The 25,578-nt window shown below is 35.0% G+C and overlaps 1 protein-coding gene across 4 annotated transcripts in view; it reads left to right on the top strand.

The window, feature by feature from the left end:
- LCLAT1 (lysocardiolipin acyltransferase 1) overlaps positions 1-25,578 on the top strand; it is a 224,223-nt gene that overhangs the window by 102,745 nt on the left and 95,900 nt on the right. For 3 of the 4 annotated variants that reach the window (XM_011972550.1, XM_011972551.1, XM_011972549.1), the window contains one exon: positions 2,022-2,220. In XM_011972550.1, coding sequence (XP_011827940.1) covers positions 2,022-2,220 — 199 coding nt within the window. Of the gene's footprint in view, positions 1-2,021; positions 2,221-21,225; positions 21,383-25,578 lie in introns of all 4 variants that reach the window. The other variant, XM_011972553.1, reaches the window with a different exon arrangement.

Below are 25,578 nucleotides of genomic sequence, written 5' to 3'. Positions count from 1 at the left end.
TTAAAAATACAAAATATTAGCTGGGCGTGGTGGGCGGGTGCCTGTAATCTCAGCTACTTGGGAGGCTGAGACAGGAGAATCGCTTGGACCCAGGAGGCGGAGGTTGCAGTGAGCCAAGATCACGCCACTACACTCCAGCCTGGGTGACAGAGCGAGACTCCATCTCAAAAGAAAAAAAAAATGACATTTTTTGCTGTGGGTCCAAGCCCGGAGGACTCTGCCATGATCCTTTTTACCAGGAGGTCTTACATGTAGGTATTTCACTTTCAAGGGACTTTTTAGAGTAGGGGTTATAATTAGTTGAGCAGTTATGGACCCTTTTGAAAATTTGATGAAAACTGCAAGCATTTTACTTAACAAAGTATGTGTACACATTGACATATCTTTATATACAGCTTAAGAGGAATACATTTTTATTGACCTCTTGGAGGCCGTCCTTCTAGGACGTAATAGGTACTGGATTAAATACCCATGCTGAAAGTGAACCTCAGCTGTGGGAAAGTAACTTAATGAGGACCTATGGGATATCTGTAGCTACTTAGTCCAAATGATTTTGTATCAAGATGTTAACACCTTGACTCTGTAGCAATTTGGACATACAACTTTTCTAACTTCTTTTTACTTTCTAGTATATTTCTTTAGCTAATATTATTTTGAACCAGTGTTTTATTGATCCTATTACGTGTTTCAAAGTCTTACTGTTTCATATTTCATTTTTTTAAAAATGCTTTTTTGTTGTGAAGTATAGCAAACATACCAAAAAGTTATTAAAACACAAATGTACAATTTTTAATGAAAAATTTTGAGGGTAACTATCAACTAGGTCAAGAAATACAACATTGTCAGCTCTCCAGCAAGCTACCTAGACTTCCAGTCAAAACACCCTCCTTTTGGTAGAAGTAGTTATTCGTCTGACTTTTAAGATAGTTATTTTCTTCTTGTTCTTTCTAATTTTAGCATCTATATAATCATCTTTAAAATATCTTAATCTTTTAGAAAGTCTTGTATATTGACATTTATTGTATATATTTTTGTTTGTTTTGCTGTCTCTCAAAATTATGCTTCTTTGTATCTTTCATGTTGCTATAGGTACTTGTAGTTCATCTACTTTAATTGTTGTATCATTTTTCCATTATATGAGTACACCACAGTTTGTCTATTGGCTGTACCTTGTTTAAGATTATCATGATATTCGCTAAGAGAACTTTTGATTCTGTACTGTATATTTGCCTTTAGATAAATTTCTCTCTTTATTAATAAGTCAAATATTAACTAGTAAATTTGTTACATGTAAATAATTTGAGAATTCAAATAGGAGTTTGAAATCAATAATCAGGTTTTATTATAAGCTGTTATTTTACTTTCAAGAACTCGTAAGTCTGTAATATATTGTTTTTCTAAATATTTCATATGTATTGTATACCTGGCCCATCAGAAAAGTGAATTAAGCAAATTCAGCAAATATTTGAACATTACTGTGTTCCAGGTATTAAGGCTTGTAGTATTTTAGTAGATGTATAGTTAATTTATTCTTTATATAGTGTCAAAATAAGTAAGATCTATGTTTTTGTTTTTAAAACATCATAGTACAGGAGGCTATAAAGTGAACAGTTTAACTTTCTGGGATATTTTTTCCCCTGTACCCAGTGCTAATTCTTTGACTATTCCTTCTAGAAAAAAGGTAATAATGTTACATATATATATATCCTTAAAATATTACACAGTAGAATCTTGATATACTGTAACCTTTTATACTTTCTTTTTACTTAATAAGGTATCCTGATTTCAAGGATAATTAGCATTTTTTAAATTAGGAAATCACAGAAACTTAAAATAGAAATAGTGCTTGATATTCTCATTCTTCTAGATAACGTCACCACCCAATTTTTTTATTATAGAAGCAAGGATCATGGGAAATACTAACTTTTATATATTAGAAATCTTAAGATTTATTTATAGGGCATGATAAAACTTACCTATGGAAAATCATATTTTTCTCTATATCTGTATTATTTTCTTAGGCATTATTGGAGACCATGTTTGGTGTAAAAGTGATTATAACTGGCGATGCATTTGTTCCTGGAGAAAGAAGTGTCATTATAATGAACCATCGGACAAGAATGGACTGGATGTTCCTGTGGAATTGTCTGATGAGATATAGCTACCTCAGATTGGAGAAAATTTGCCTCAAAGCCAGTCTCAAAAGTGTTCCTGGATTTGGTAGGTTACTCATACATTATTTTAAGTGGCTCATTCATTTTGCTGTAAAACTGACGTAAGCATTAAAGCAATTCCATTTTTTTCCTCATTGGGCTAAAAACAATCTCAGGTTCTTTTGTCTTTAGTGGATCTGTTATGGCAGATGACTTTATTTTAATCTCTTTTTAAAAAAATCTTACACTGAAAGAGAAAATAAACTATTCTCAAGGAAATGGATATCTAGTATCTGAGGACCACCACATTGAAGGATATGAATTAATAGTTTAGTAACTTTTTATTGCAGGTAGTACTTGTGATTTCGGCCAGAAACTGGTCTGTGCTGATAAACTACTTGACATTGACGGATTGATTGATATTCATGTAGTAAATCTTAATTGAATACCTAGGTTCCAAGCATTCATTATACTAGGTGCTAGTACTTTCTGAACTTCCCCAATCTATAACTTTAAAATTTTTAAAAAGTCTTTTTACTTTGCTTGTATAATATAATATTAAAGTTCCTGGAAATGTTTATTTTAAATGGCTAGGAATACAACATGTGCCTTGTGTGTTGCAGAAGTAGGGATATTTCAGCATTGCATGTTAAAAATAAATGGCCTCCTTTCTCAACTTACTACTTAATGTGAAATAAGGGAGGGGACAGATTATAAATATATTCAAATCAGTTATTCCCATGGGTATATGAAGTACCCACTGTATCCTCCTGACAGCCTCATTAATTACATTTATACTTCTGTGGTTTACCTAGGTAACACTTCTTACTTATTTAAATTATGTACTCTCTTAAACCATGCCTCTATTAGTGTACTGACATGGTTTATGATTTGTGAGGGCAAAGGGCAGGCCCTCACAGGATAGACTAGTAAGGTGTTTGTAGTTGATTTGCTGTTTTTTGTTTTTTGTTTTTTGTTTTTGAGATGGAGTCTCGCTCTGTCACCCAGGCTGGAGTGCAGTGGCGCTATCTCGGTTCACTGCAAGCTCCGGCTCACTGCAAGCTCTGCCTCCCAGGTTCATGCCATTCTCCTGCCTCAGCCTCCTGAGTAGCTGGGACTACAGGTACCCGCCACAATGCCCGACTAATTTTTTTGTATTTTTAGTAGAGATGGGGTTTCACTGTGTTAACCAGGATGGTCTCAATCTCCTGACCTTGTGATCTGCCCACCTCAGCCTCCCAGCGTGCTGGGATTACAGGCTTGAGCCACCGCACCTGGTCAACTGTTTGTGTTTTAATTGCCTTTGTACTTATAGCTTTATCTTTCTCTTTGCCGCTTTTCCAATATAGTGATCTCAGGGTAGTCAGATTTCTTACATGGCAGCTGGCTTTCCCTAGAGAACAGTCTCACTTGAGAACCAGCAAGAAGCTACAAGGTATTTTATGACCTAGCCTTAGAATTCAAACAACATCACTCCTACCATATGTTATATTGGTGGAAGCAGTTACTATCCTCAAAGATTCTAGAGGACGGAGCATAGACCCCATAGATTGAAGATGTGTCAAAGATGTCAGTATTTAAAAACTGCCACATCCCTAAGAGGACTGATAAATATAAAAGAGAAGGCACATATTACCAGTAGCAAAATTGATTCTACATGAGATATACTAACAGGATATTAAGAATAACATTATGCCAATGACTTTAAAAGTGTATATGAGATTTTAAAAATACAGAAAAATGCAACTGACAAAATCTGACATCAACAGAAAATGAAAAAGCCACAGTTATGTGTCTAATAGAGATTGAATCCATAATTAAAAGTCTTCTTACAGAGGTTTTTGAAGGACAATGGCAACTGTGTATTTTTCTTCAACCTAATTGTGAAAAATTTATGAAATCAAGCAGGAGAAGAAAGAAAACCATGTATCACCTATCTCTTTTAGTATGAGAAGACAAATAATGCCATAAGCTTTCAATTGATTTATGAAGAGAAGTAAATTCCAAAACATTTCCTTCTGCCCTCCCATCTTTACAAATTTAAGAGTGCTAAGAGTGGAGAGAAGAAGATTAAGAGTAGAATGGCATGCACCTGGGGCTTGCCGGCAATTCTGTCCCTTCTAGTGGTAGAGCATTGTGTGCATGCGTGTGTTCACCCCCCAGGGTCAAAAAAACCTTGCCTTCCCAGCATTCTTGCTTCCAGTAAAGCCACACCAGAGCATCCACAAACAGCTGCAGCCTAGGCCAGTGAGGCACTCAGTAGACACCACTGATGTTGATGAAAGCTGAAGAAATCATATGGAGTCTATATTACTGTTGTTGCACGGAACCAAAGTCAAAGCGTCCTGTCCAACTGAGACTATACAGCATATCTACAGGAAAAGGTTTTTCCATGTAAAAGCTATATCATAAAATTGGAAAAAGTGGCTGTTCCATTGTATGCACAGATACCAGTGTAGGGACACGGGAAATGTGAAAAAGCAAGGAAACTTGATACCTTCAAAGGAACGCAAAAATGCTCCAGTTAATATACCCCAAAGTAAAGGAAACCTATCAAATGCTTGAAAAGGAATTCAAAATAAAGATCTTAAGGAAACTCAGCAAAATACAAGAGAACACAGATAAAGGATTCAGCACAATCAGGAAACAATTCATGATCTGAATGAGAAATTCAGGAAAATGGTAGGTATCATAAAAAGAATCAGAAATCTCAAAACTGAAAAATTCAGTAAATGAAATAAAAATAAAATCAAGAGCTTCAACAATAAACTAGATCAAGAAGAAGAATTTCTGAACCTGAAAACACGTGTTTTCAAGTAACCCAGTCAGATCAAAATAAAGAATGAAGAAAGCTTACAGAACATGTGGAACACCATTAAGTGATCAACTTTTGCATCATGGGAGTTGGAGAAGAAGAGGTGAAAAAAGGCATTGAAACCTACTTAATGAAATAATAGCTGAAAACTTTCCAAGTCTTGGGAGTGATATGGACATCCAGATACAGGAAGCCCAATGATCTTCAAATAGGTTGAACCTGAAAAGGGCTTCTCCAAGGCATTTTATGGTCAAGCTCTCAAAAGTCAAGAGAGAATTCTATAAACAACTAGAGAAAGGTGTCAAATCACATAAAAGGGAATCCCCATCAGACTAATGGCAGATTTCTTGGCAGAAACTTTACAGACCAGGAGAGAATGGGATGATATATTCAACGTGCTGAAAGGAAAAACTGCCAGCCAAGGATACTATAACTGGCAATGCTATTCTTTAGAAATAAAGGAGAAATAGTCTTTCCCAGACAAGTGAAAATGAGGGAATTCATCATGACTAGACTGACTCTAAAAGAAATGATTAATTACTTCTGCATCTGGAGTAAAAAAATGATATCTAATTATTATGAAAACATGCAGATAAAACACACTGATAGAACAGATATGTAGATGAAAAAGAGAAGGGACTCAAACATTAACACTACAGAAAAATCACCAAATTGCATAGATAAAAACAATGAGACAGGAAGAAAGGTACAAAGGATATGCAAAATAACCGGAAATCAATTTAAAAGTAGTGGGGATAAGTGCTCACATATTAATAACCTTGAATGTAAAGCATTTAAATTCCCCAATTAAAAAATATAGACTTGCTGAATGAATTTTAAAAAAAAGACAAAGCAGGACCCAACTATATGCTGCCTACAAGAAACTGACTTCACCCGTGAAGATACACATAGACTGAAAATGAAGGAATTGAGAACGAAATTCTATGCACATGGAAACCAAACATGAGCAGGAGTAGATATAGAGTATCAGATGAAATAGACTTCAAGTTAAAAAAAGAAAAAAACCCCACAACATAAAAAGTGACAAAGAAGGCAATTATTAATATATAGTGATAAAGGGATCAATTCAGCAAGAGGATGTAACAATGAAATACACACACACACGCGCTGAACACCAGAGCCCCCAGATATATAAAGCAAATATATCTATATTTAGACCCCAATATAGTAATAGTTGGGGACTTCAACACCTCACTCTCAGCAACAGATAGATGATCCAGACAGAAAATCAATCAAGACATACACTGGATTTAAACTGCACTATAGATCAAGTGGACCTAACAGATATTTAAATAATATTTCATTTAACAGCCACAGAATATACATTATTTTCATCAGTTCATGGAACATTCTGCAGGACAGATCATGTGTTAGGCCACAAAACAAGTCTCAGCAAATTTTAAAAAATTCAAATTATGTTAAGTATCCTGTCAGACCACAATGAAATAAAGTTAGACATTAATAACAAGAGGATATTTGGAAACTGTACCAATGCTTGGAAATTGTTAAACATGCTTCTGAATGACCAATGGGTCAGTGAAGAAATTAAGAAGGAAATAAAAAAAATTTGAAGCAAATGAAAATAGAAACATAACATACCAAAACCTATAGGATATGACAAAAGCAGTAGTAAGAGTGCAGCTTATAGCAGTAAATGCCTACATCAAAAAAGTAAAAAGATTTCAAATAAATCACCTGATGCACCTCTATGAACTAGGAAAGCAAGAACAAACCAAACTGAAAATTAGCAAAAGGAAAGATTAGAGCAGAACTAAACAAAATAGAGACTGAAACATATGAAGGGTCAATGAAACGGAATGTTGATTTTTTTGGAAAGATAAATAAAACTGATAAACCATTAGACTAAGTAACAGAAGATGAAAAAAAAAATTAGGCCAGGTGCAGTAGCTCATGCGTTTAGCACTTTGGGAGGCCAAGGTGGGTGGATCACCTGAGGTCAGGAGTTGGAGACCAGCCTGGCCAATATGATGAAACCCTATCTCCACTAAAATACAAAAATTAGGCGGGCGTTGTGGCAGGCACCTTTAATCCCAGCTCCTTGGGAGGCTGAGGTAGGAGGATCGCTTGAACCCAGGAGGTGGAGGTTGCAGTGAGCTGAGACTGCACCACTGCACTGCAGTGTGGGTGGCAGAGCCAGACTCCATCTCAAAAAAAATAAAAAAATAAAAAAAATTGAAATGTAATAAAAAATTATAAATGTAATATGAGATATTACAACTGATACTACAGAAATAAAAAAGATCATTAGAGAATATTATGAGTTACTATATGCCAGCCAATTGGAAGACATAGCAGAAATTGATAAATTCCTGAACATACAAGCTATCAAGATTGAAATAGGGAAACATAGAAAACCCGAACAGATTAATAACAAGTAATGAGATTAAATCAATTATTAAAAACATCTCCCAGCAAAGTAAAGCTCAGGATCAGATGGCTTTACTACTGAATTCTACCAACCTCCCCTGAACTTTTTTTTTTTTTTTTTTTTGAGATGGAGTTTGGCTCTGTCGCCCAGGCTGAAGTGCAGTGGTGCGATCTTGGCTCACTCAAACCTCCACCTACCTGGTTCAAGCGATTCTTCTGCCGCAGCGTCCTGAGTAGCTGGGACTACAGACACGCGCCACCATGCCCAGCTAATTTTTGTGTTTTTAGTAGAGATGGGGTTTCACCGTTTTGGCCAGGATCTCTTGATGTTGTGATCTGCCTGCCTCGGCCTCCCAAAGTGTTGGGATTACAGGTGTGAGCCACTGCGCACCCGGCCTTTTTTTTTTTTTTTTTTTTTGACAGAGTCTCACTCTCACACATGCTAGAGTACAGTAGCATGATCATAACTTACTGCAGTCTTGAACTTCTGGGCTCAAGTGGTCCTTCCACCTCACCCTCCTCCTGAGTAGCTAAAACTGTTAATACAAGCTTGCACAATGATGCCTGGCTAATTTTTTAAAAAATAAAACTTCAGAGCCAAGCATGTTTAGTCAGGATCTAGACACCACTAAGTGTTCTCTTTTAATGTTATATATACTGTTTTAACAGGTTTGGCTGGTCTACCTTCAATTTATTTAAGAACATGTATTATAAAACTATATAAACAAAAACCTTATATCACTGTGTATGGATCATGCTAAAGTAAACCGCTAATCATTTTAAGAAATCTTCTCTTGGATAAATGGTTTGTACTTCTTAATCATGGTCCATCTTAAATTAGATGTCAAAAAAAATTTGAATAATTCAATTTGGGTATAATTTCAGGAGAAGGAAAAGGTAAAAGAATCTCTAATAATTTGTTATTATGTGCTGTGTGCAGAATACTGTGTAAGGGATTTTATATACATTATCTTATTTAAAGGTCACAACTGCATATCATAACATAATCCTCTTAAAGAAAATGGAGTTTAAGAATGTTAAATAATTTGCCTTGTTCCACATAGATACTATGGAGTGGCAATAAATTATGAAACCGGGTCTATTTAGTTCTAGAGTCAAGGCATAAAAATACTTAATTTTAAATAAAATGTTTAATTACTTAAATTTTTATGTATTATAACTAACAGGTACATTGTACAAAATCAAAAGCTACAAAGAGTTGTATACAGAAAATAAAGTTTTGTCTCATGCTGGCTCTGTAGTCATTCGGTTTCCCCAAAACAGTTGTTAATAGTTGTTTTCAGAGCTATTCCATGCATGAACAAGCAGATTGTTTTCTTCCACTTAATTTTGTTAAAGAGAAATGGGTGTAACAAAATACATATACTGTTCTTCATATTATTTTAAAAGTATTTAGCAATATATGTTGGAGATTATTCCATGTCAGTGTATCTATTGCTGCATTATTTTAAAATGATATCATAGTATTTAAGGATACATGATATTTTTAACCCATCCACTGTTTAAATTTTTCCAATCTTCAGCACTTACTAATAATGTTGCAGTGATTTTCTTTGTCTATGCAGTATTTCACATAAAACTAAATTTATCAGCAAGAGTTGAAACCTGGATCAGAATATGAGAGATATTGTCCATATCCATCTATAGGGATTAAATCAATTTATATTTTAAACAACGATATATATGCTGTTTCATTACACTCTCAAAAACATGGTGCTATGAAATACCTGGGTCTTTGTCAAACATAGTTAGATAAAGAAGATATTTCAATGTAGGTTTATATTTATTTTTCTTTCTTTTCCTTTCTATTTTTTTTAATTTTTTTTTTTTTTGAGACGAAGTCTGCCTCTTGTCCCCCAAGCTAGAGTGCAGTGGCGCAACCTCGCCTCCTGGGTTCAAGCAATTCTCCTGCCTCAGCCCCCCAAGTAGCTGGGATTACAGGCGCCTGCCACCACGCCCAGCTAATTTTTGTATTTTAAGTAGAGACGGGGTTTCACCATGTTGGCCAGGCCGTTCTTGAACTCCTGACCTCGTGGTTCGCCCGCCTTAGCCTCCCAAAGTGCTAGGATTATAGGCGTGAGCCACCACCCCCGGCCATATTTATTTTTCTTAAAGGTGATGAGGCTGGACATTTTTCTGATCAGCACGGGAGTTTTTACCTGCTCCGTTTCCGACCTGGGCGGGTTCACCCCTCCTTAGGCAACCTCGTGGTCCCCGGCTGCAAGGAGGTCACCATATTGATTGCCGAACTTAGTGCAGACACCTGATAGGCATAGGGCACTACAACCCAGAACTCCTGGACTCAAGCAGTCCTCCAGCTTCAGCCTCCTAAGTAGCTGGGACTGCAGGCACGCGCCACTGCGCCCAGCAGAGGCTGGACATTTTTCTATTGGAATGTTAGTCTTTATCCTTTTGGGTTATACGAATTCTCAGTAGAAATATTAACATTTTGTCTGGGGTGAGTTGCTAATATTTCCTCTGTCTTTTGTCCTTTTTCTTTGTTTAGGTTATTTTTTTTTCTAGTGGAAATACTGTTTTTGTGCAAACTGATTAATCTTTTATGTCATCTGGATTTTATAGCAAACTTAGCTTTTCCATCATGCTTTTATGGTTTCACTTGTCATGGTTATTCTGGTCTAAGCTAGGGGAGCTGGGCATGGTAATTCCAGCTTTTTGGTTGGCTGAGGAGTTGAGCCCAGGAGTTTAAGGCTACATTGAGCTATGATTGTACCACTGCACTCTAGCCTGGGTGGCAGAGTAAGACCCTGTCTCTTAAAAAAAAAAAAAAAAGTTATTAAACAAAAAAATCTGGAGGAAAGGGACTTCTTGTTTATCGCCCCAAATAGCTACTCAGCCCAGTACTCTTTTCTGAATAAGTAATCTTTTCTTGATTAGTTTGAAAATGTCACATTTTATCAGGTTTTATTTTATTATGCATAAGTACTATGCTGTTTTATTTACCATACCCTTCTATTACTTTTAATGTATTACTTATATTCAATAAAATTAACCAGTTTTAAATTGCATATTGTCATGTAACTCACAACAGATGAGTTAGTTGTATCCTTGTGCCCTTTTGCACCCAAACCCCTAGATAATATGGTAAATGTGTCTTTAACTTTCTAATTTACTTCCATACAATTTTTCCCATTTTACATTTTTACCAGTAATGTAAGAGAGAGTTCCAGGTGTCCCATATCCTTGTCAGCATTAGGTATTATCAGTCTTTCTGACTTCAGCTATTTTTGTGCGTTTGTTGTGGCAACAATTTTTCTTTTAAGACTAGGGATTTTGATCCTCTTCTCATGTGCTCATTGGCCATTCATACAGCATGTTTTGTGATGGTTCTAGTCGTATATTTTCTCCTTTATGGGTTGTTTCTTCTTTATTGCTCTATAAGAGTTCTTCGAAAATTCTGGATATAGGCTCTTTATAGATATGATTTTTGCAATTTTTTACCCCAGACTGTGGTTTGCCTTTTTACTTTTTTTAAACCTGTCTTTCAAAGAGCAAACTTTATCTTCATGAGGTCTTTTTAATCCATTTCTTCTTACTGTTCTTTCATTGTCTAACCTTGTGTCACAAATATTTTCTCCTCCCAAGAAGTTTAATGGTCTTACTTCTTAACTTTATGTATGACCCATTTTGATGCAATTTTTATTGTGAGGCAGGGTCAAGGTTTATTTTTTTCCTATACAGCTTTCCAGTTTTCCATCAGCTTTTATTGAAAAGTCTGCCCACTATCCACTGAACTAACTTAACGCCTTTTTTTGAAAATTAGTTGTCCGGTAAGTGTTATTTCATCAATATCACACTGTCATGATACTGTAATTTTATAGCAAGAATTGAAATCAACAGTTATTTTAAATTTTTTTTTCAACTATTTGAGTATTTTTCCTCTCTATTAAAATTTTAAAATAAGCTTGGTAATTTCTTCAAAAAATCCTCAAGATTTTTATTGTGATTTAATTCAATCTAATTTCCCTTTGCAGTACTTGTAGTTTTTCATATAAAGGTCTTTCACAACTTGCATTTGATTTGTTTCTGCATATTTTTGATTCATGCTATTTTGGAGTTGTTTTAAATCTGTACTTTCCAGTTGTTTGCTGCCAGTTTATAGAAATGCAGTTGAGTTTTGTATCTTGCAACTTTTCTGAATTCAACTATTCTGCCTGCTTTGTGGGTTCCTTAGGGTTTCTATATTCATAATCACATTGCTTGTATGTAAATATTATTTTAATTTTAATATTCAACTTCTATACCTTTTTTTTTTTTATTTATTTTTTATTTTTTATTTTTTGCCTTACTGCAGTGGCTATTCTTTTAGTAAAATGTTAAGTAGAAGTGTTGAAAGCAGACATCCTTGCCATGTTCCTGATCTTAGGTAGAAAGCCTTGAGCCTTTCACTGTAGAGTATAATGCTAACTGTAGATTTTTCACAGATGCTCTTAATTAGGTTGAGGAGTTCCCTTCTATTCCTGATTTGCTGTGACTTTTATCATAAAATGGTGTTGAATTTGGTTTTAATGCTTTTTCTGTATCTATTAAAATGATAAGATGAGTTTTCTCCCTTGTTCTATTAATATGTTAAATTGCATTGATTAATCTCTGATGGTAAACTAACCTTACATTTCTAGGATTATCTCCACTTAACTTTTTTATATATTGTTGGATTCAATATGCTAATAGCTTTAAAGAGTTTTTATATCTGTGTTAATTAGGGATTTTGTTCTTTTTTCTTGTGAGATACATATCTGTTTGTGACCTTATAAAATCAGATGGTCAGTGTTCTCTCCTTGCATGTTTTCTGTTAAGAGTTTGTATAGGACTGATGTTATTTCCTTTTTAAATGATTAAAGGAATTCACCAGTGAAGCCATCTAAGCATGGAATTTTCTTTAGTGGGTGTCTTTTTAATTACAAACTAAATTTTTTGAGTTGTTATAGAATTCTTTACTTCTGTTTCTTGTAATTTTTCTTTTCAAGAAATTGTGTTATCTAAGTTGTCAAACTGAAGTGTCAAACTAAGGCATCAAGTTGTTAATAATATTTTGTTAATTTTTTAATGCTTAAAGAGTCTGTAGTTAATCCCCTCCTTTATTTCTCACTTTTCTTGTTCAATCTGGCTGGAGTTTTGTCAGTTTTTTTGATTTGCCCCTCTCCCCTAAAATAATCAGCTTTTGGTTTCATTGATTTCTTCCCCTCCCCTCATCAATCTGTGTTTTTAGTTTTACTGATTTCTATTCTTATCTTTATTATTTCCTAACTTTTATGTTCTCTGGGCTTAATTTGCTTTTTAAAAAGTGTTTTAGTTTCTTGACATTGAAGCTTAAGCCTTTGATCTGATACCATGTTCCTTTTTTAACACAGATGTTTAGGACTATACATTTTCTTTCAGCACTGCTGTAGTTGTGTGTTGTATCCACATATTTTTCTGTGGACTGCCTTTAGCCCGAGGCTGAAAGCTTTGGAGAAGGGAACATACTCTTAGAGCTTTCCATCTTCCTTCTTGCAAGTGAACATGAACTCCCACCAGTCTGTCTGCTTCTGCTCCCTCTCTAGTACCTTCTAATGATTACCTTTATCTTATGTCCAAATTTTGTCATTGTTTTCTACAGAGACGATTTGACCGATAGAGTCTTAACTCCATCATGCTAGAAAATGGAAACTGCTTAAGGACTTTTTTCCTTTTTAACTGTTAAGAAAAAGATTCCTGAAGCATAGGATTTTAGACTTGACATAAAATTTAGAGATTACTTAGTTTCTCTCTGTGCAATACAGGAATCATCCCTGACTCATTCTTTCTTCAATTAGTTACCAAATCCTAGTTTTTCTCAAAATATAAAAATATTCTCTTGCCAATTATGCTGTTAGTAGCTTCCAGATTACAGCTGAGCTCCTGATAGCTTGGTCCTTTGGATTATCCTTCCCTTCCTTCAGTCCCACCCTTAAATACCCAGTAGGGCTAGAGTCTTCTCAACTTCCTCTCTGTGTGTTACTTCTGTCAGCTTTGAATACCTGATGTATGTCCTGTGCCTAAGGGATTATTCTCTTGTTTATCCTGAGGCCCACTTTGGATATTGGTTTATGAAGGTGGATACACTCTCCTACCCCTTACCTTACAGAAATTCATATTAGACTTATGGTCCATAATCTCTTTCCTTGACCACTGAGTGTTTATTTCTCCTACTCTGTACTGGTATAGTCATTTTTATCATTCCAGACCTGTCCTTCTGCAAGACAAGAGGAAAATTCGTCTTGAGCCCCTATTTAAGTATTTCAGTCTTAACTTTTCCATTTGTTTATTTTCTTTTCCTTCCTGAGTTATAAGCTATTTATAGAGTACCTTACCCATTGTAGGCTCTTAACTATTTGTAAGCTTGATAGGATTTCATGAGAATGCAAGCTACTAATGGGAACAGATTTTGGATTGGAGAAAAAAAGATTTTAGAATCTCGAAAGCAAACAAATACAGAGTAATTTAATCAAGGCATAAATGTAAACAGCAAACAAAACAGCATGTTTGCCAATGAGAGTTAAAAAGGGAATTAAAGTTGGAGTTTGTAGGAGGAAATGATAGGGAAAAGAATGGATGCATTGTAGTGGTCAACTATATACTGTTTGAGACTATACCAGTTTTAACTTGTTGACAATTTGGTGTAATTTTAGGGAGTGTATTTAAGATTGCTGTTCACATTTTTTTTTCAAATAAATGTTTGCTTACCAGATGTTTAGAATATAATTATCTGGTCTATTTAATTCTTGTGCAAATGACTAAAGGAAAACACTGTATCTGTAATGCCAGGTTGGGAAATGGATGAGAGTTTAGAATAGAAAGTTCTTTTCTTAAAGTATAAAAGCAACAGACCTATGTAACAGGGTAGGAAATAAATCATTATGAGTATTTAGATTTTAGGTCAAGTTATAAAGAGTTTGTTAAATTAACTAAACTGTTTAGAATTTATTAAGATACACAGAATGGATTTTAAGAAAAAATGTTTCGTAGAGTTCAACTCTCTACCATCTCTCTGATGGTACTGCATATGTAGATTTTTACTTTTAGCCAATTTTATGACCACTTAATAACTAGTGAAATGAAATATTAAACTTAAAACTGTCATAAAAAGTCCATTTGCTTAGTGATTTTGTGCCAGGAAATGCATGTGCCAATTGTACGTGCCCAACTCATGGCTTCTTGGTTTCTGTGGATCATTAATCACTCTAGAGTGAGAAAAGAGTTTGAGCCTTTTAGAAAGCATGAAAAGTAGAGTAATATTAAAGAGATAGTGATTTAAAACCTGGCCAAGTCATGGATTAAGCCAGAAATTTTCCTGATATGACCTCATGATTTCATATTAAATTGTTAGGTAATTCTGGAATTCTAAAGCATTACATTCTGCAATGTAGTATAGTGGTGGAAACTAGGAAAGTCACACATTGTAATATATCTGGATTATTCAGAGTGAGATCAGAGAGAAGCCAGCAGGAACAGCATGGCCTCTGATGAATGCTTTCATCCATTCTCAGTTCTTCAAGACATACGAAGACTGTTACTGCATATGTAGAAGTTCCTGTAGTGGTCTGCTTTCACAGGATAATGGAAACTGATTAGGAAGCTGTTCAGAAGTTCAGCCTGCCAGAATATAAACTGCCAAAATATTAAATAATTTTTTTAGTCAAATCTGATGAAATGATTAGAATTTTATTTTACATGCTGTTGGTATTTTTACATATGAATTTTTCTTTTTAAAGATCCTGAATAAAAACAACTCGGTTACAATGTGTTGTTTACCTTTTTAGTACACTATAGGAACATGATTGTAATGCATGCTGCTGTTAACATGAAAGTGGTTCAATATAGTGATATGGGAATTGGAAAGACTCATGTGGTCAGATTTCCAGTTTGATCTGTAGTTTATTGATGTATTTATAAGCATTATAAATTTGTGTAAATAAATGTGCCATTGCCAACACAGTTTTAAGAATTACTAAATTTATTGAAGTCACCTTAATTTTATTTACTATCATATGTTAACCACAAATAATAGATGTCTATCTGACATATTTAAAATTTGTAATGCCTAACTTTACCTCCTGTGAGAAAGAAACTTTACCCCCTTTCTTACCAGCTTCCTCCTACTTAAAACAGACTTTCACTAAAATTAGAACAAAGTCATGAATATTTTCGACTCTATCCAGTTTGGTGGCTTCTTTTTTTAATTCAACACAATTTCATGCTGCTCTCCTGCTCATAACAAGAAGAATAAGATGAATGGATTCATCTTATTGATGAATCTGTTAAGATGAATAGATTCATCTTATTGGTGATTTTGTGCCAGGAAACGTACATGCTAGTTGTTCCTTCCCAAACTGTAGAAGACGCCCCATGGGACTCAGTAACACTCCACTCCTGCCAGTTCCTTTAGTGCAATCATAGGCATCAGTTTTGCTACCTACATTAGGCAAAGGTGCCTTATTACCCAAAAGTAACAACAGCTCGAGCCTTCCTGGAATGAATCTCTGCAGCTAGTGTGTTTGAGGCTCCACTTGTGACTCTTTCTTCAAAGAGGGCTTCTAGTCAAGGATTCCTGGCTACTTATTAACTATACTATAGCTATTACTGTCACAGCAAACTTTCTGATGTCCTGGCCTTCTTTATTGCATTTATTAGATTATGATATCCTATTAACTGATCATATAAAACTTCACAACAGCCTTCTTCCCCTGTGTTATTCCACATATTAACAACTAAAGGCCAGAAGTAGGACTTTACTAATCTTAACAGTGAACCACGGTGATGCACACATCCTATGACAGAGAATGAAAATACTTGATACTGGCTTTCTCAGCCTCCTGTCAGCAGGGATGGTTGTTTGCGCCAGTCTAACCAAAGGGTCTTATGGGAGAGTCTTGGAGTCTCTGCGAAAGATATTCCTCCTTAATAAGATGAAAGAAGTCAGTGAAGGGCCAGTGCTTCGGCTTGTGGTCAGTATTGTGTTAGCACCTGAGGCTTGCAGCTTTTGCAAACATTCCCTCAAAGAGGGGGAGGTCCTCAGACATCACGAGGATGGCATAGTAGAATGGGAGATCCCGGCTCCTGAACTTAGCGTTGGGGCCAGACTTTATTTTATGTGAGAAGCGTAAACTCAAATTGTTTATATGACTTTTAGATTAGTATTCTGTTATTTATAGCCAAAAGCATCCTGATGTAACTTGCTTTCCCCTATTTCACCAAGCCATGAGAAATGTATCCATTGTTTGATTTACTCATTCAGTAAATTTTATTAATGCTAGTCATGAATGAAAATTTTTATGAAAACCATCAAGTAAAGTAGAATATATTAAACATATTTTAGTTCTGTTGCCTGGAAGACACACATACATCTCTGCTTATTTTTAGATGTATAACAAATTATTTCATTTTAGCAATTCTACTGGCATTTGAAACATAAGTTTTGGTAATTGTTGATTTTGTAGTTTTGGTTGCCAGCATTGCTTGGCCGAGATGAGTTTTAATGCATGGCCTGGTAAGTAGTGGAGATATACTTTTGTTGACGAAAAGAGTCAAACTCTGTAAAATATTTGAAGAGATTTATTCTGAGCCAAATGTGACTGACTATGGCCCGTAACACAGCCCTCAAGAGGTCCTGAGAACATGTGCCCAAAGTGGTCGGGGTACAGCTTGGGTTTATATATTTTAGGGAGCCATGGAACATCAATCAAATACTTTTAAGAAATACATTGGTTTGGTTCAGAAAGGCAGGACAACTTAAAGCAGGGGCTTTCAGGCTATAGGTAAATTTAAACATTTACTGGTTTACAATTGGCTGAGTTTATGTGAGGACCTGGGATTAATGGAAAGGATTGTTTAGGTTAAGGTAAAGGATTGCTGAGACCAAGTTTTTTTGTGCAGAGGAATCTCTCAGATAGCAAACTTCAGAGAGAGCGAGCAGGTTGTAAAATGTTTCTTATCAGATTCAAAAGGGTGTCTGGCTCTTAGTTGATTATCTCCTAGATCTGGAAAGAAAGGAAGTAAAACAAAGGGTGATTGGGATTCTCTATAGAATGTGGATTTTTCCCACAAAAGACTATTCAAGGCAATTTCAAGGTATGGCAAGGTAATATATTTTGGGGTAAAACATTTTGATTTTTTTCCCTTGTTATGCCTGAGTAAGACTGGAAAGTAAGTCACAATATACAGGGTTAAACAAAGCTCATGTGATGAGAATTTATGGTTTGTAGGGCGTGATTCCCTAGATCCCTTAGAAAGGAATTTGGGCAAGATAAAAAATTAGAGCTTAGTCCTTACTTCCATTGGGAAGAAAAGAAAGGTTCAATTCATTTAAATCATCTGCCAGGCAGTTTACCAGGATTACCCTTCTTTCTAGAATGACATTGAGAACTAAGTAATTTTTTAGGATGGCACTGAAATCTAAGTAACTTAACTGAAGCTTTTGTTTTGAATGTGTTAGCTGACTTCTGAATAGAGCTCAAGCCCTGAGCTGTGTGAAGTTGACAGTTTCTTTGGCCAGGAGAAATGGCTCGGAGCTTTAAGGTTATCTAATCAATCACTTACTGACATTAATGCAATTGGTTACCTAAATTGGATATCCTGTTGATGTGTACTATTTCTAATACCTCAGCAGATTTACATTGCGTTAGGCTGCTAGATATCCCAGATGTGAGCTAGGAAGCGAATTTCACCTCTACTACTTTTAGTACCCTCAGGTCTGCTGAAAATTGAGGAATTCCTTTGCTTAAATTAATAATTACATTCTAAAATTATCTGAAAGACATGCTTTTATAACGGTAACTTCAGTAGAAAGAAATACAGAATTGGAGAGAGATTTAGGGTTTTGAATCTACTTTGTATTTGGTGGAAAAACACAAATGAAATAAATCATATAATAATCAGTTTTGAACCAACTTTGAAACGGCAGTTTGCAATAATAATAGAAAAGATATGCAAGATGAACCCAACTGTATCTCAAAGTTGGTAACTTTAATAGATAATTTGACTCCAGTGCCTTCTTTGTTGTTCTTTGTCTTATGGCTAAGTATCTGTAAATTGTGCAGGTATTTTAAAAGAGAAAGGCAACATTGTAAGACCCGGGGGGAAAATGAATTAGCTGTTGTATTTATTATATATGTCATTGAAAATATATGGCTTTTCCCCATTTATTTCTTATAACAAATCTTACAGAAGATATTTTCCTTATGCTTGAAGTCAGATGTTTCTGAGTGTTACACTGCTGTGTAATGAATACCAGGCAGGGACATATTATGTAGCCAAGAATTAAAAATGTTCTTCCACAATGAAAATAATGTCAAAACTATATCTTTAGAAATGCTGTTACTGATAATCTTCAATTATTACAACCAAGTAATATGGTATAGTAAGCAAATTCCAAATAAGATTATTTAGGTCTTGATTTTGAATGGAAAATGGCCATTATTTGTGTATTTTTTTAGTCAAACAGAAGTTTACATCAACAAATAGATGTTCTAAAGTAAACTTTTTATATGGAATCATTTTAGATTTATTGAAAATTTGTAAGAACAGTACAGAGAATTTTCCTATCTTTTTCACCCAGCTTCTCTGATGTTATATGGTGTATCTGTCAAAACAAGAGGTTAATTTTGATACAATACTATTAACAATGGACTTTATTCAGACTTCACCAATTTTTCCACTAATGTCCTTTTGTGGTTCTAGGATCCAATTGAGAATACCATCTTGCTTCTAGTCATTGTATCTCCGTAGTCTTTCTTCATTTTGTGATAGTATTTTCTTGCTTTTCGTGGTGCCTTTGAAAAGTACTGGTTGGACATTTTGTAGAATGTTCCTCAGTTTGGGTTTTTCTGATGTTTTCTCATGATTAGACTAGAGCTGTAGGCTTGGGGGTAGAATACTGCAGAGGTGAAGTACCCTTCTCATATCAGAGAGATTCATGATATCAGCCTGACTTATCACTGGTGATGTTAAGCTTAATCACTTAGTTAGGTGGTATCTGTCAGGTTTGTCTACTGAAAAGATGCTGTTTTCCCCTTTACATTTACATACTCTATCCACTAAGCACAGCCCACACTCAAACGCTGGCTGTTGGAGGAAAGGAATGAAGCTCCACCTCCTGGAGCGTAGAGTATTTATATATATTATTCATACCTCTGTGGAAAAAATTTGCCCCTACTCCCCATTTATTTAATTAGTAATTTAATTATATCAGTATGGACTCATTGATATTTATTTTTTAGATTATAGTCCGGTACTATCATTATTTTGCCACTGAAAGTAATGGCTAGCTTTGGCCATTGGGAGTTTTCTTTTCTTGAGACAAGGTCTTGCTCTGTCATCCAGGCTGGTGTGCGGTGGTGCGTTCACAGCTCACTGCATCCTTGACCTCCTGGGCTCAAGCAATCCTTCTGCCTCAGCCTCCTTAATAGCTGGGACTATAGGTACATGCCACCTTGCCTGGCTAATTTAAAATAAATTTAAAAAACAACTTTTTATTTTTTTTTGTAGAGAAGTGGGGGGGTCTCGCTATGTTGCCCAGGTTGGTCTTGAACTCCTGAGCTCAAGCCATCCTCCTGCCTTGGCTTCCCAAAGTGCTGAGATTATAGGCATGAGCCACTGCGCCCAGCCTGGGAGTTCCTGAAGGTTGGCTCTTGTGTCCTTTTGACATACTACCATCTTTTTTCTTTTAACCACTTATTTTTTGGCACTTTAAATTCTCCAGGTTCATCTTGTATTCTTCCTTGCCCCATCCCTAGACTCAGCATTTCTCTAGGGAGCTCTAGATCCCTTTTTTTGAAGAATGATGTGAGAAACTAAAATCTAGGCACTTACTATGCTCTTTATAGTTTCCTATTGCTGCTTACACTACAAATATAGAGTGGTTTAAAGGACACAAATTTATTATATAACAGTTTTAGAGGTTTGATGTGGGTTCTGCTGGGCTGAAATCAAGGCATTGGCAGGACTGGTTTCTTTCTGTAGGATTGGTATGGGATCTGTTTCCTAGCCTTTTCTAGCTTCTAATGGATGCCTACATTCCTTGGCTTGTGGCCGCTTCTTCTGTCTTCAAAGCCAGCATTGGCTGGTTGAGTCCTTCTCACATCAGTACTAAGTCATCTTGTGCCTCCTTCTTCCACTTAAAAAAATTATTTTTCATTTTCATAGGTACATAGTAGGTATATATATATTTATGGGGTTTCTCTCCCACCTTTAATGACACTTATGATTACACTGAGCCCACCAGAGTAATCTAAGCTAATCTCACTACGTTAAATTCATCTGATTAGCATTCTTAATTCTCCTTTGTCGTATAACACGGTGCATTCACAGTTCCAGGAATTAAGATGTGGACACCTTTTGGGGGATGATTATTCTGCCTACCATATGTTAATCACTACTGGGATGTCTTTGATTATAGGTGCTCTCAGTGTGCACAGCTAGCAATGTACTTAGGAATCAGTTTTGCAACAGGAAGAAATATCTCAGACAATTAACTCATTAAGAAAATTGGTCAAATTTCCAATCTCATATAATATGAAAGATTAGTTTGGTCTCTCTCATGTTAACATGAACCCCAAAATTGTAATCACAACCAAGAAGCCTCAGTGTCAAGCAAGAATTTTTACTGTCTGCATGTATATATGATTATGTTTGTGGAGTCTAGTGAAATTTGTAGTACAACTGGTTTCTCCATTTTTCTCCACTTTTTGGTGTTTCAAGTTTGAAATTATATTTAGAATTAAGTTTGTTAGAATATTATGTAATTATTACTTGCTCATATTTTATACTTTGATTTCTATCTTGTATTTTCAGCACAGTCACATTTGAAACCTAATGATACAGGCATACTACAACAGGATTATTGCTGCCAAAAGGTCATAAAATTACCTCTCATCAGAGTTTTTAAAAGCCTTCGTGGAAATTAATCATCCTAGAAGAGGGATGTGGAGAGCATTACCCAGTTTGTAATGTGAGTTCAGAAAAGATAGATCTTCCCTAACTTTGTCTCTCCAGCATTTAGCACCCTAATAAAAGTTGAAATTCTGAAAAATTAAGTTGTTACTGAATTCCCTGATTTATTTGTATAACTACTATTATTATGGACAGATCCACACTCAGTAAATACAGTATTTTCTTATGATCTTTGTGATAAAAGTTTATATAAAATTTGCATCTGTTCCTATTGTACATTCTCATTTAATAGAGGACTATGGGTAGCATTTCCTTGGTTGCATCCACATCCTTTATTCAGGATTGAAAATAATGTTGAAGGAGCAGTTGTCTATCTTTCTTCTGCCTTGCTTTTTGCTTCTGGTGTCATATTCATAGTGCCACAGTAGATGCCATATTGAGTTACTATGAGTACAACAGTGATAAATTTTACCCTATTGTTGAGATTCAGTTATTAGAGCATTGGTGAGTAGTGCTGATGTTTTCGTTACTCCCTAAATTATATTCATCTACACTGAAATGAAAAAAAAAAAAGTTGTGAAAAGCCTTACTTTTTATTAAGAATGCATAATGCCAAAATACACATTCAAGTAAATAGTTATTTTTTTCCCTCCCTAGGCAACTCTAAAACTTAGTAAAAGGGAATGTAAGTCAAAACTAGGTTCTAAAATGATGAGCTAGGTTTGGACAATAGAGTATGCCCAGGGATTACTTACAACTGCTTTGAGAAGGCAATGCTGATAACATAAATGAGGTTTTAGAAAGAAGATAGTGGTAGTGGAGCTATGCCAGGATATACAGATTCTATCTTTATAAACCTGCCAGACTCCCAGCCCTCGTCTGAGAAATTCAGGTTAAAGACAGAATATCCCGCAGTGGAAAAGTATGAAAAAGACAAATTATATATACTAATTTTAACGATACAGGTTGCACTATCATAAGCGCATGGAAATATGAAATAAATGTCATTAAAATGTGATTTTTGAGGATCTCAACATTAAGAAAAATCTGAGTAACACTTTAAACATGGATAAAATTTGCACTGATGACAATGAAATGGAAAAAAAACAAAACCCTTGCCAGGTATTCCTGTGATTTTTTTATGGGGAAAAAAATAGAAAAACATTTAAGCTAAAGGAAGTAAAAAATATTTAGAAATATTGGCTTGGAGTTTCTAGAAGATAGAACAAAATATTAGAAAAGTTTTATAGCAAAACCTCATGGATATTGCTACCACTTCCATCCCACATGGGGAGCAAGAGGTTTTCTCACTTGGAATGCAGAAATACATTGGATCTGTCAGTATTGTTCAGTCTAGAACATCCTTTACAAGTATGAGACTCTGCAGAATTAGTAAACATTCAAGGAAAATGTTAAACAGTATCTAGTACTAAAAACTGGAAAATCTAATCTCTGATGAATAAGTAATTATCTGAGGAGAATTTAAACTATGTAATTAATACCTGTGGAAAGTTGAAGTATCTATGCAGAGAGGCTGTTTAGTACAGTGATTTAGAAACATCAAGTTTAGTGTCAGACTGCCTGTGTTTAAAATCTGGTTTTACCACTTACCATGTCTTTAGCCCTCAATGTCTCCCAGTTTCCTCATTCATAAAATAGGGATAATAATTTTACTTATTTCATAAGGTTGTCTTGAGAATTAATTGAATTAGCGACAAATGCTCAGAACAATATTAGACATGTAGTAAGCACACAGTAAACCTTTTTATTATAATTACACAATTTGTTCCTAAAAATAGCTACTATGAAAAAGACCGCTTGCAAATCTTGAAGATTAAGAATATGATTTTTGAAATAAACTAAATTAGTAGAACAGGTATAGCTAGCTGACAAATTAGTTAGATGATCAAGCCAAGGGATTATCCTTAAAGTTGTCAAATGGCAAAGAAATGAAAAGTGTGAGAGGAGAGATCCAAAAGTTTTAACATCTAACAGAATTTCCAGAATTTCCAGGTGAAAATATGAGAGGATGAAGATAAAAAAATGTATCTTCTTAAATGGAAGGAATGTTTTCTATATTAAAGAAAGACTCAAATATTAGAAGAGTTTACCAACTGCAGGGCAGAATTAATGAAAAAAGTTCCATACCTAGACTAACTCTAATAAATTTCTATAAAAGGAATTCATTAAATTTCTTTTAATGAAGAGAAAATTATAAAAGCTTCCAGAAGAAAGCAATAAATTACCCAATTACGAAAACTTAGCTGTCTGTACAAATTTGTATAGCTAGATTTCTTACTAGCCATATTCAATGATAGAAAACTACAGAAAATTGCTTTGATATTCTGAGGAGAAAATGATTTGGAACTGCAAAATTCTGTTTTTAGCCAAACTAGCCTCTAAAATTGAGAATAAAACAAATACATTTCAGGAATGCAAAGACTCAGACATTTTTTAAAATAAATTATTTTGAAGAGAACTAAGAGAAAGACATAGGCAACAAGAAGAAATGATGAGCAAAGAAGCCAGCAAACTTATGGTCAAATCTAAATAATAATAAATGTTTCTGTCAAGTTTAAGGAATGTGTTAGTTATAATAATACTTACAGTAATTATTATATAATTGCTGTTGCAGTAAAATAATATTTTTTACAGCTGTTGGGTGATTTCTACAAATCTTATAAGAAAGGCAAGAGGAAAGCATATCCTTTTTAATATTACTACTATTTTAAGAAATTTAAATTTAAACTAAACTCTAATTAGTGATAGAATTGAGGGCATGCTTTTTTGTTCGGGGGTTATTATTTATTAACCCAATGTTGATAGACTTAGATGTTTAAATGCATTTGTCAAAAATAGAAGGGTGAAAATATTTTAAGGGCGAATTCTAAAAGAAGAAAACGGGGTATACAATTTCCAAACCACTACAATAGGGGTCAACAAGGGACTATTTTGTAAGGGACTAGGTAATATTTTAGGTTGTGGTCCATACTATCTCTCTTGTACCTATTTCCTCTGTCATTGTAATACTGAAGCAGCCACAGGCAGTATACATAAACAGATGGGTATGGCTGAGTGCCAATAAAACCTTATTTATAAATAAACACTGAAATTTTAATTTCATGTAATTTTTTCACATCACAAAACATTCTTCTTATGGGCCATATATACAAAGTCAGGCAGCAGAGTAGATTTGGTCCATGGGCCATAGCTTGCTCCTTTCCACATTAGAGAACAAAGGGAGGGAACAAAGGAAATTAATTTCAATTAAGACAGAAAATGGGAGAAAAATGGACCTGGGTAGGGGGAGCAAAAAACTGCAAGGGAGTATAACAAACAGGAAACATAAAATGAGATATCAGGAAAAGAAATAATTATCCCAATAAATGCGAACAGCATAAACTTTTATCATAAAGAGAAGAAATTCTCAGGATATAGCCTGAATGATAACAGGGTACTAGACAATCAGGGTGTATCTCTACCATAGAGCAGTGCTATTGAAGTATGATTTGTATAACAATACCAGTCAGCAAACTGTTAAATTCCACAATAAGATAAGAATAGAAACAGAGTAAGTTAGAGTAAGTATTTAGAAACTCTTTTTTTTTTTGAGACAGAGTTTTGCTCTTGTTGGCCAGGCTGGAGTGCAGTGGCCCGATCTTGGCTCACTGCAACTTCCACCTCCTGGGTTCAAGCGATCTCCTGCCTCAGCCTCCTGAATAGCTGGGATTACAGGCATGCCCTACCATGCCCGGCTAATTTTGTATTTTTAGTAGAGACGAGGTTTCTCCATGTTGGTCAGGCTGGTCTCGAACTCCCAACCTCACGTGATCCGCCTGCCTCGGCCTCACAAAGTGCTGGGATTACAGGCGTGAGCCACCGTGCTCGGCCTAGAAACGCTTATAATAATGTGACATTGTTACGACATCCATGTGTGAGATTATTTTTCTACTAACTCATTGAATTTCACAAAACTCAGTTCATACAAGTTTGGAAAATTAAAAAGAGAAAACTGGTTTGAGAGTTGCTACTAGAGAATACAGTGCAGTTATTTATCAAATGAAGTAGTTCCCTATGTGTAGACATGGTCAATGAAATAAACACATTGTAGGAACGTATAGAAGGTATGATCCTGTGTGTGTGTGTTTACAACCAGTCTTAACTGGAACTAACATGTTTTTTAAAAGCACCAATCATTTATGTAACAAATTCTCAAGGAGTGGAAAAGTTCACATCAATTTTTTTTTTTTTTTT

The sequence above is a fragment of the Mandrillus leucophaeus genome, unplaced genomic scaffold (genome assembly GCF_000951045.1).
Source record: "Mandrillus leucophaeus isolate KB7577 unplaced genomic scaffold, Mleu.le_1.0 Scaffold13, whole genome shotgun sequence".
In the NCBI taxonomy this organism is placed as follows: Eukaryota; Metazoa; Chordata; class Mammalia; order Primates; family Cercopithecidae; genus Mandrillus; species Mandrillus leucophaeus.
Note: the sequence above shows the minus strand (reverse complement) of the source record. Positions and strands in the feature narration are given on the sequence as shown.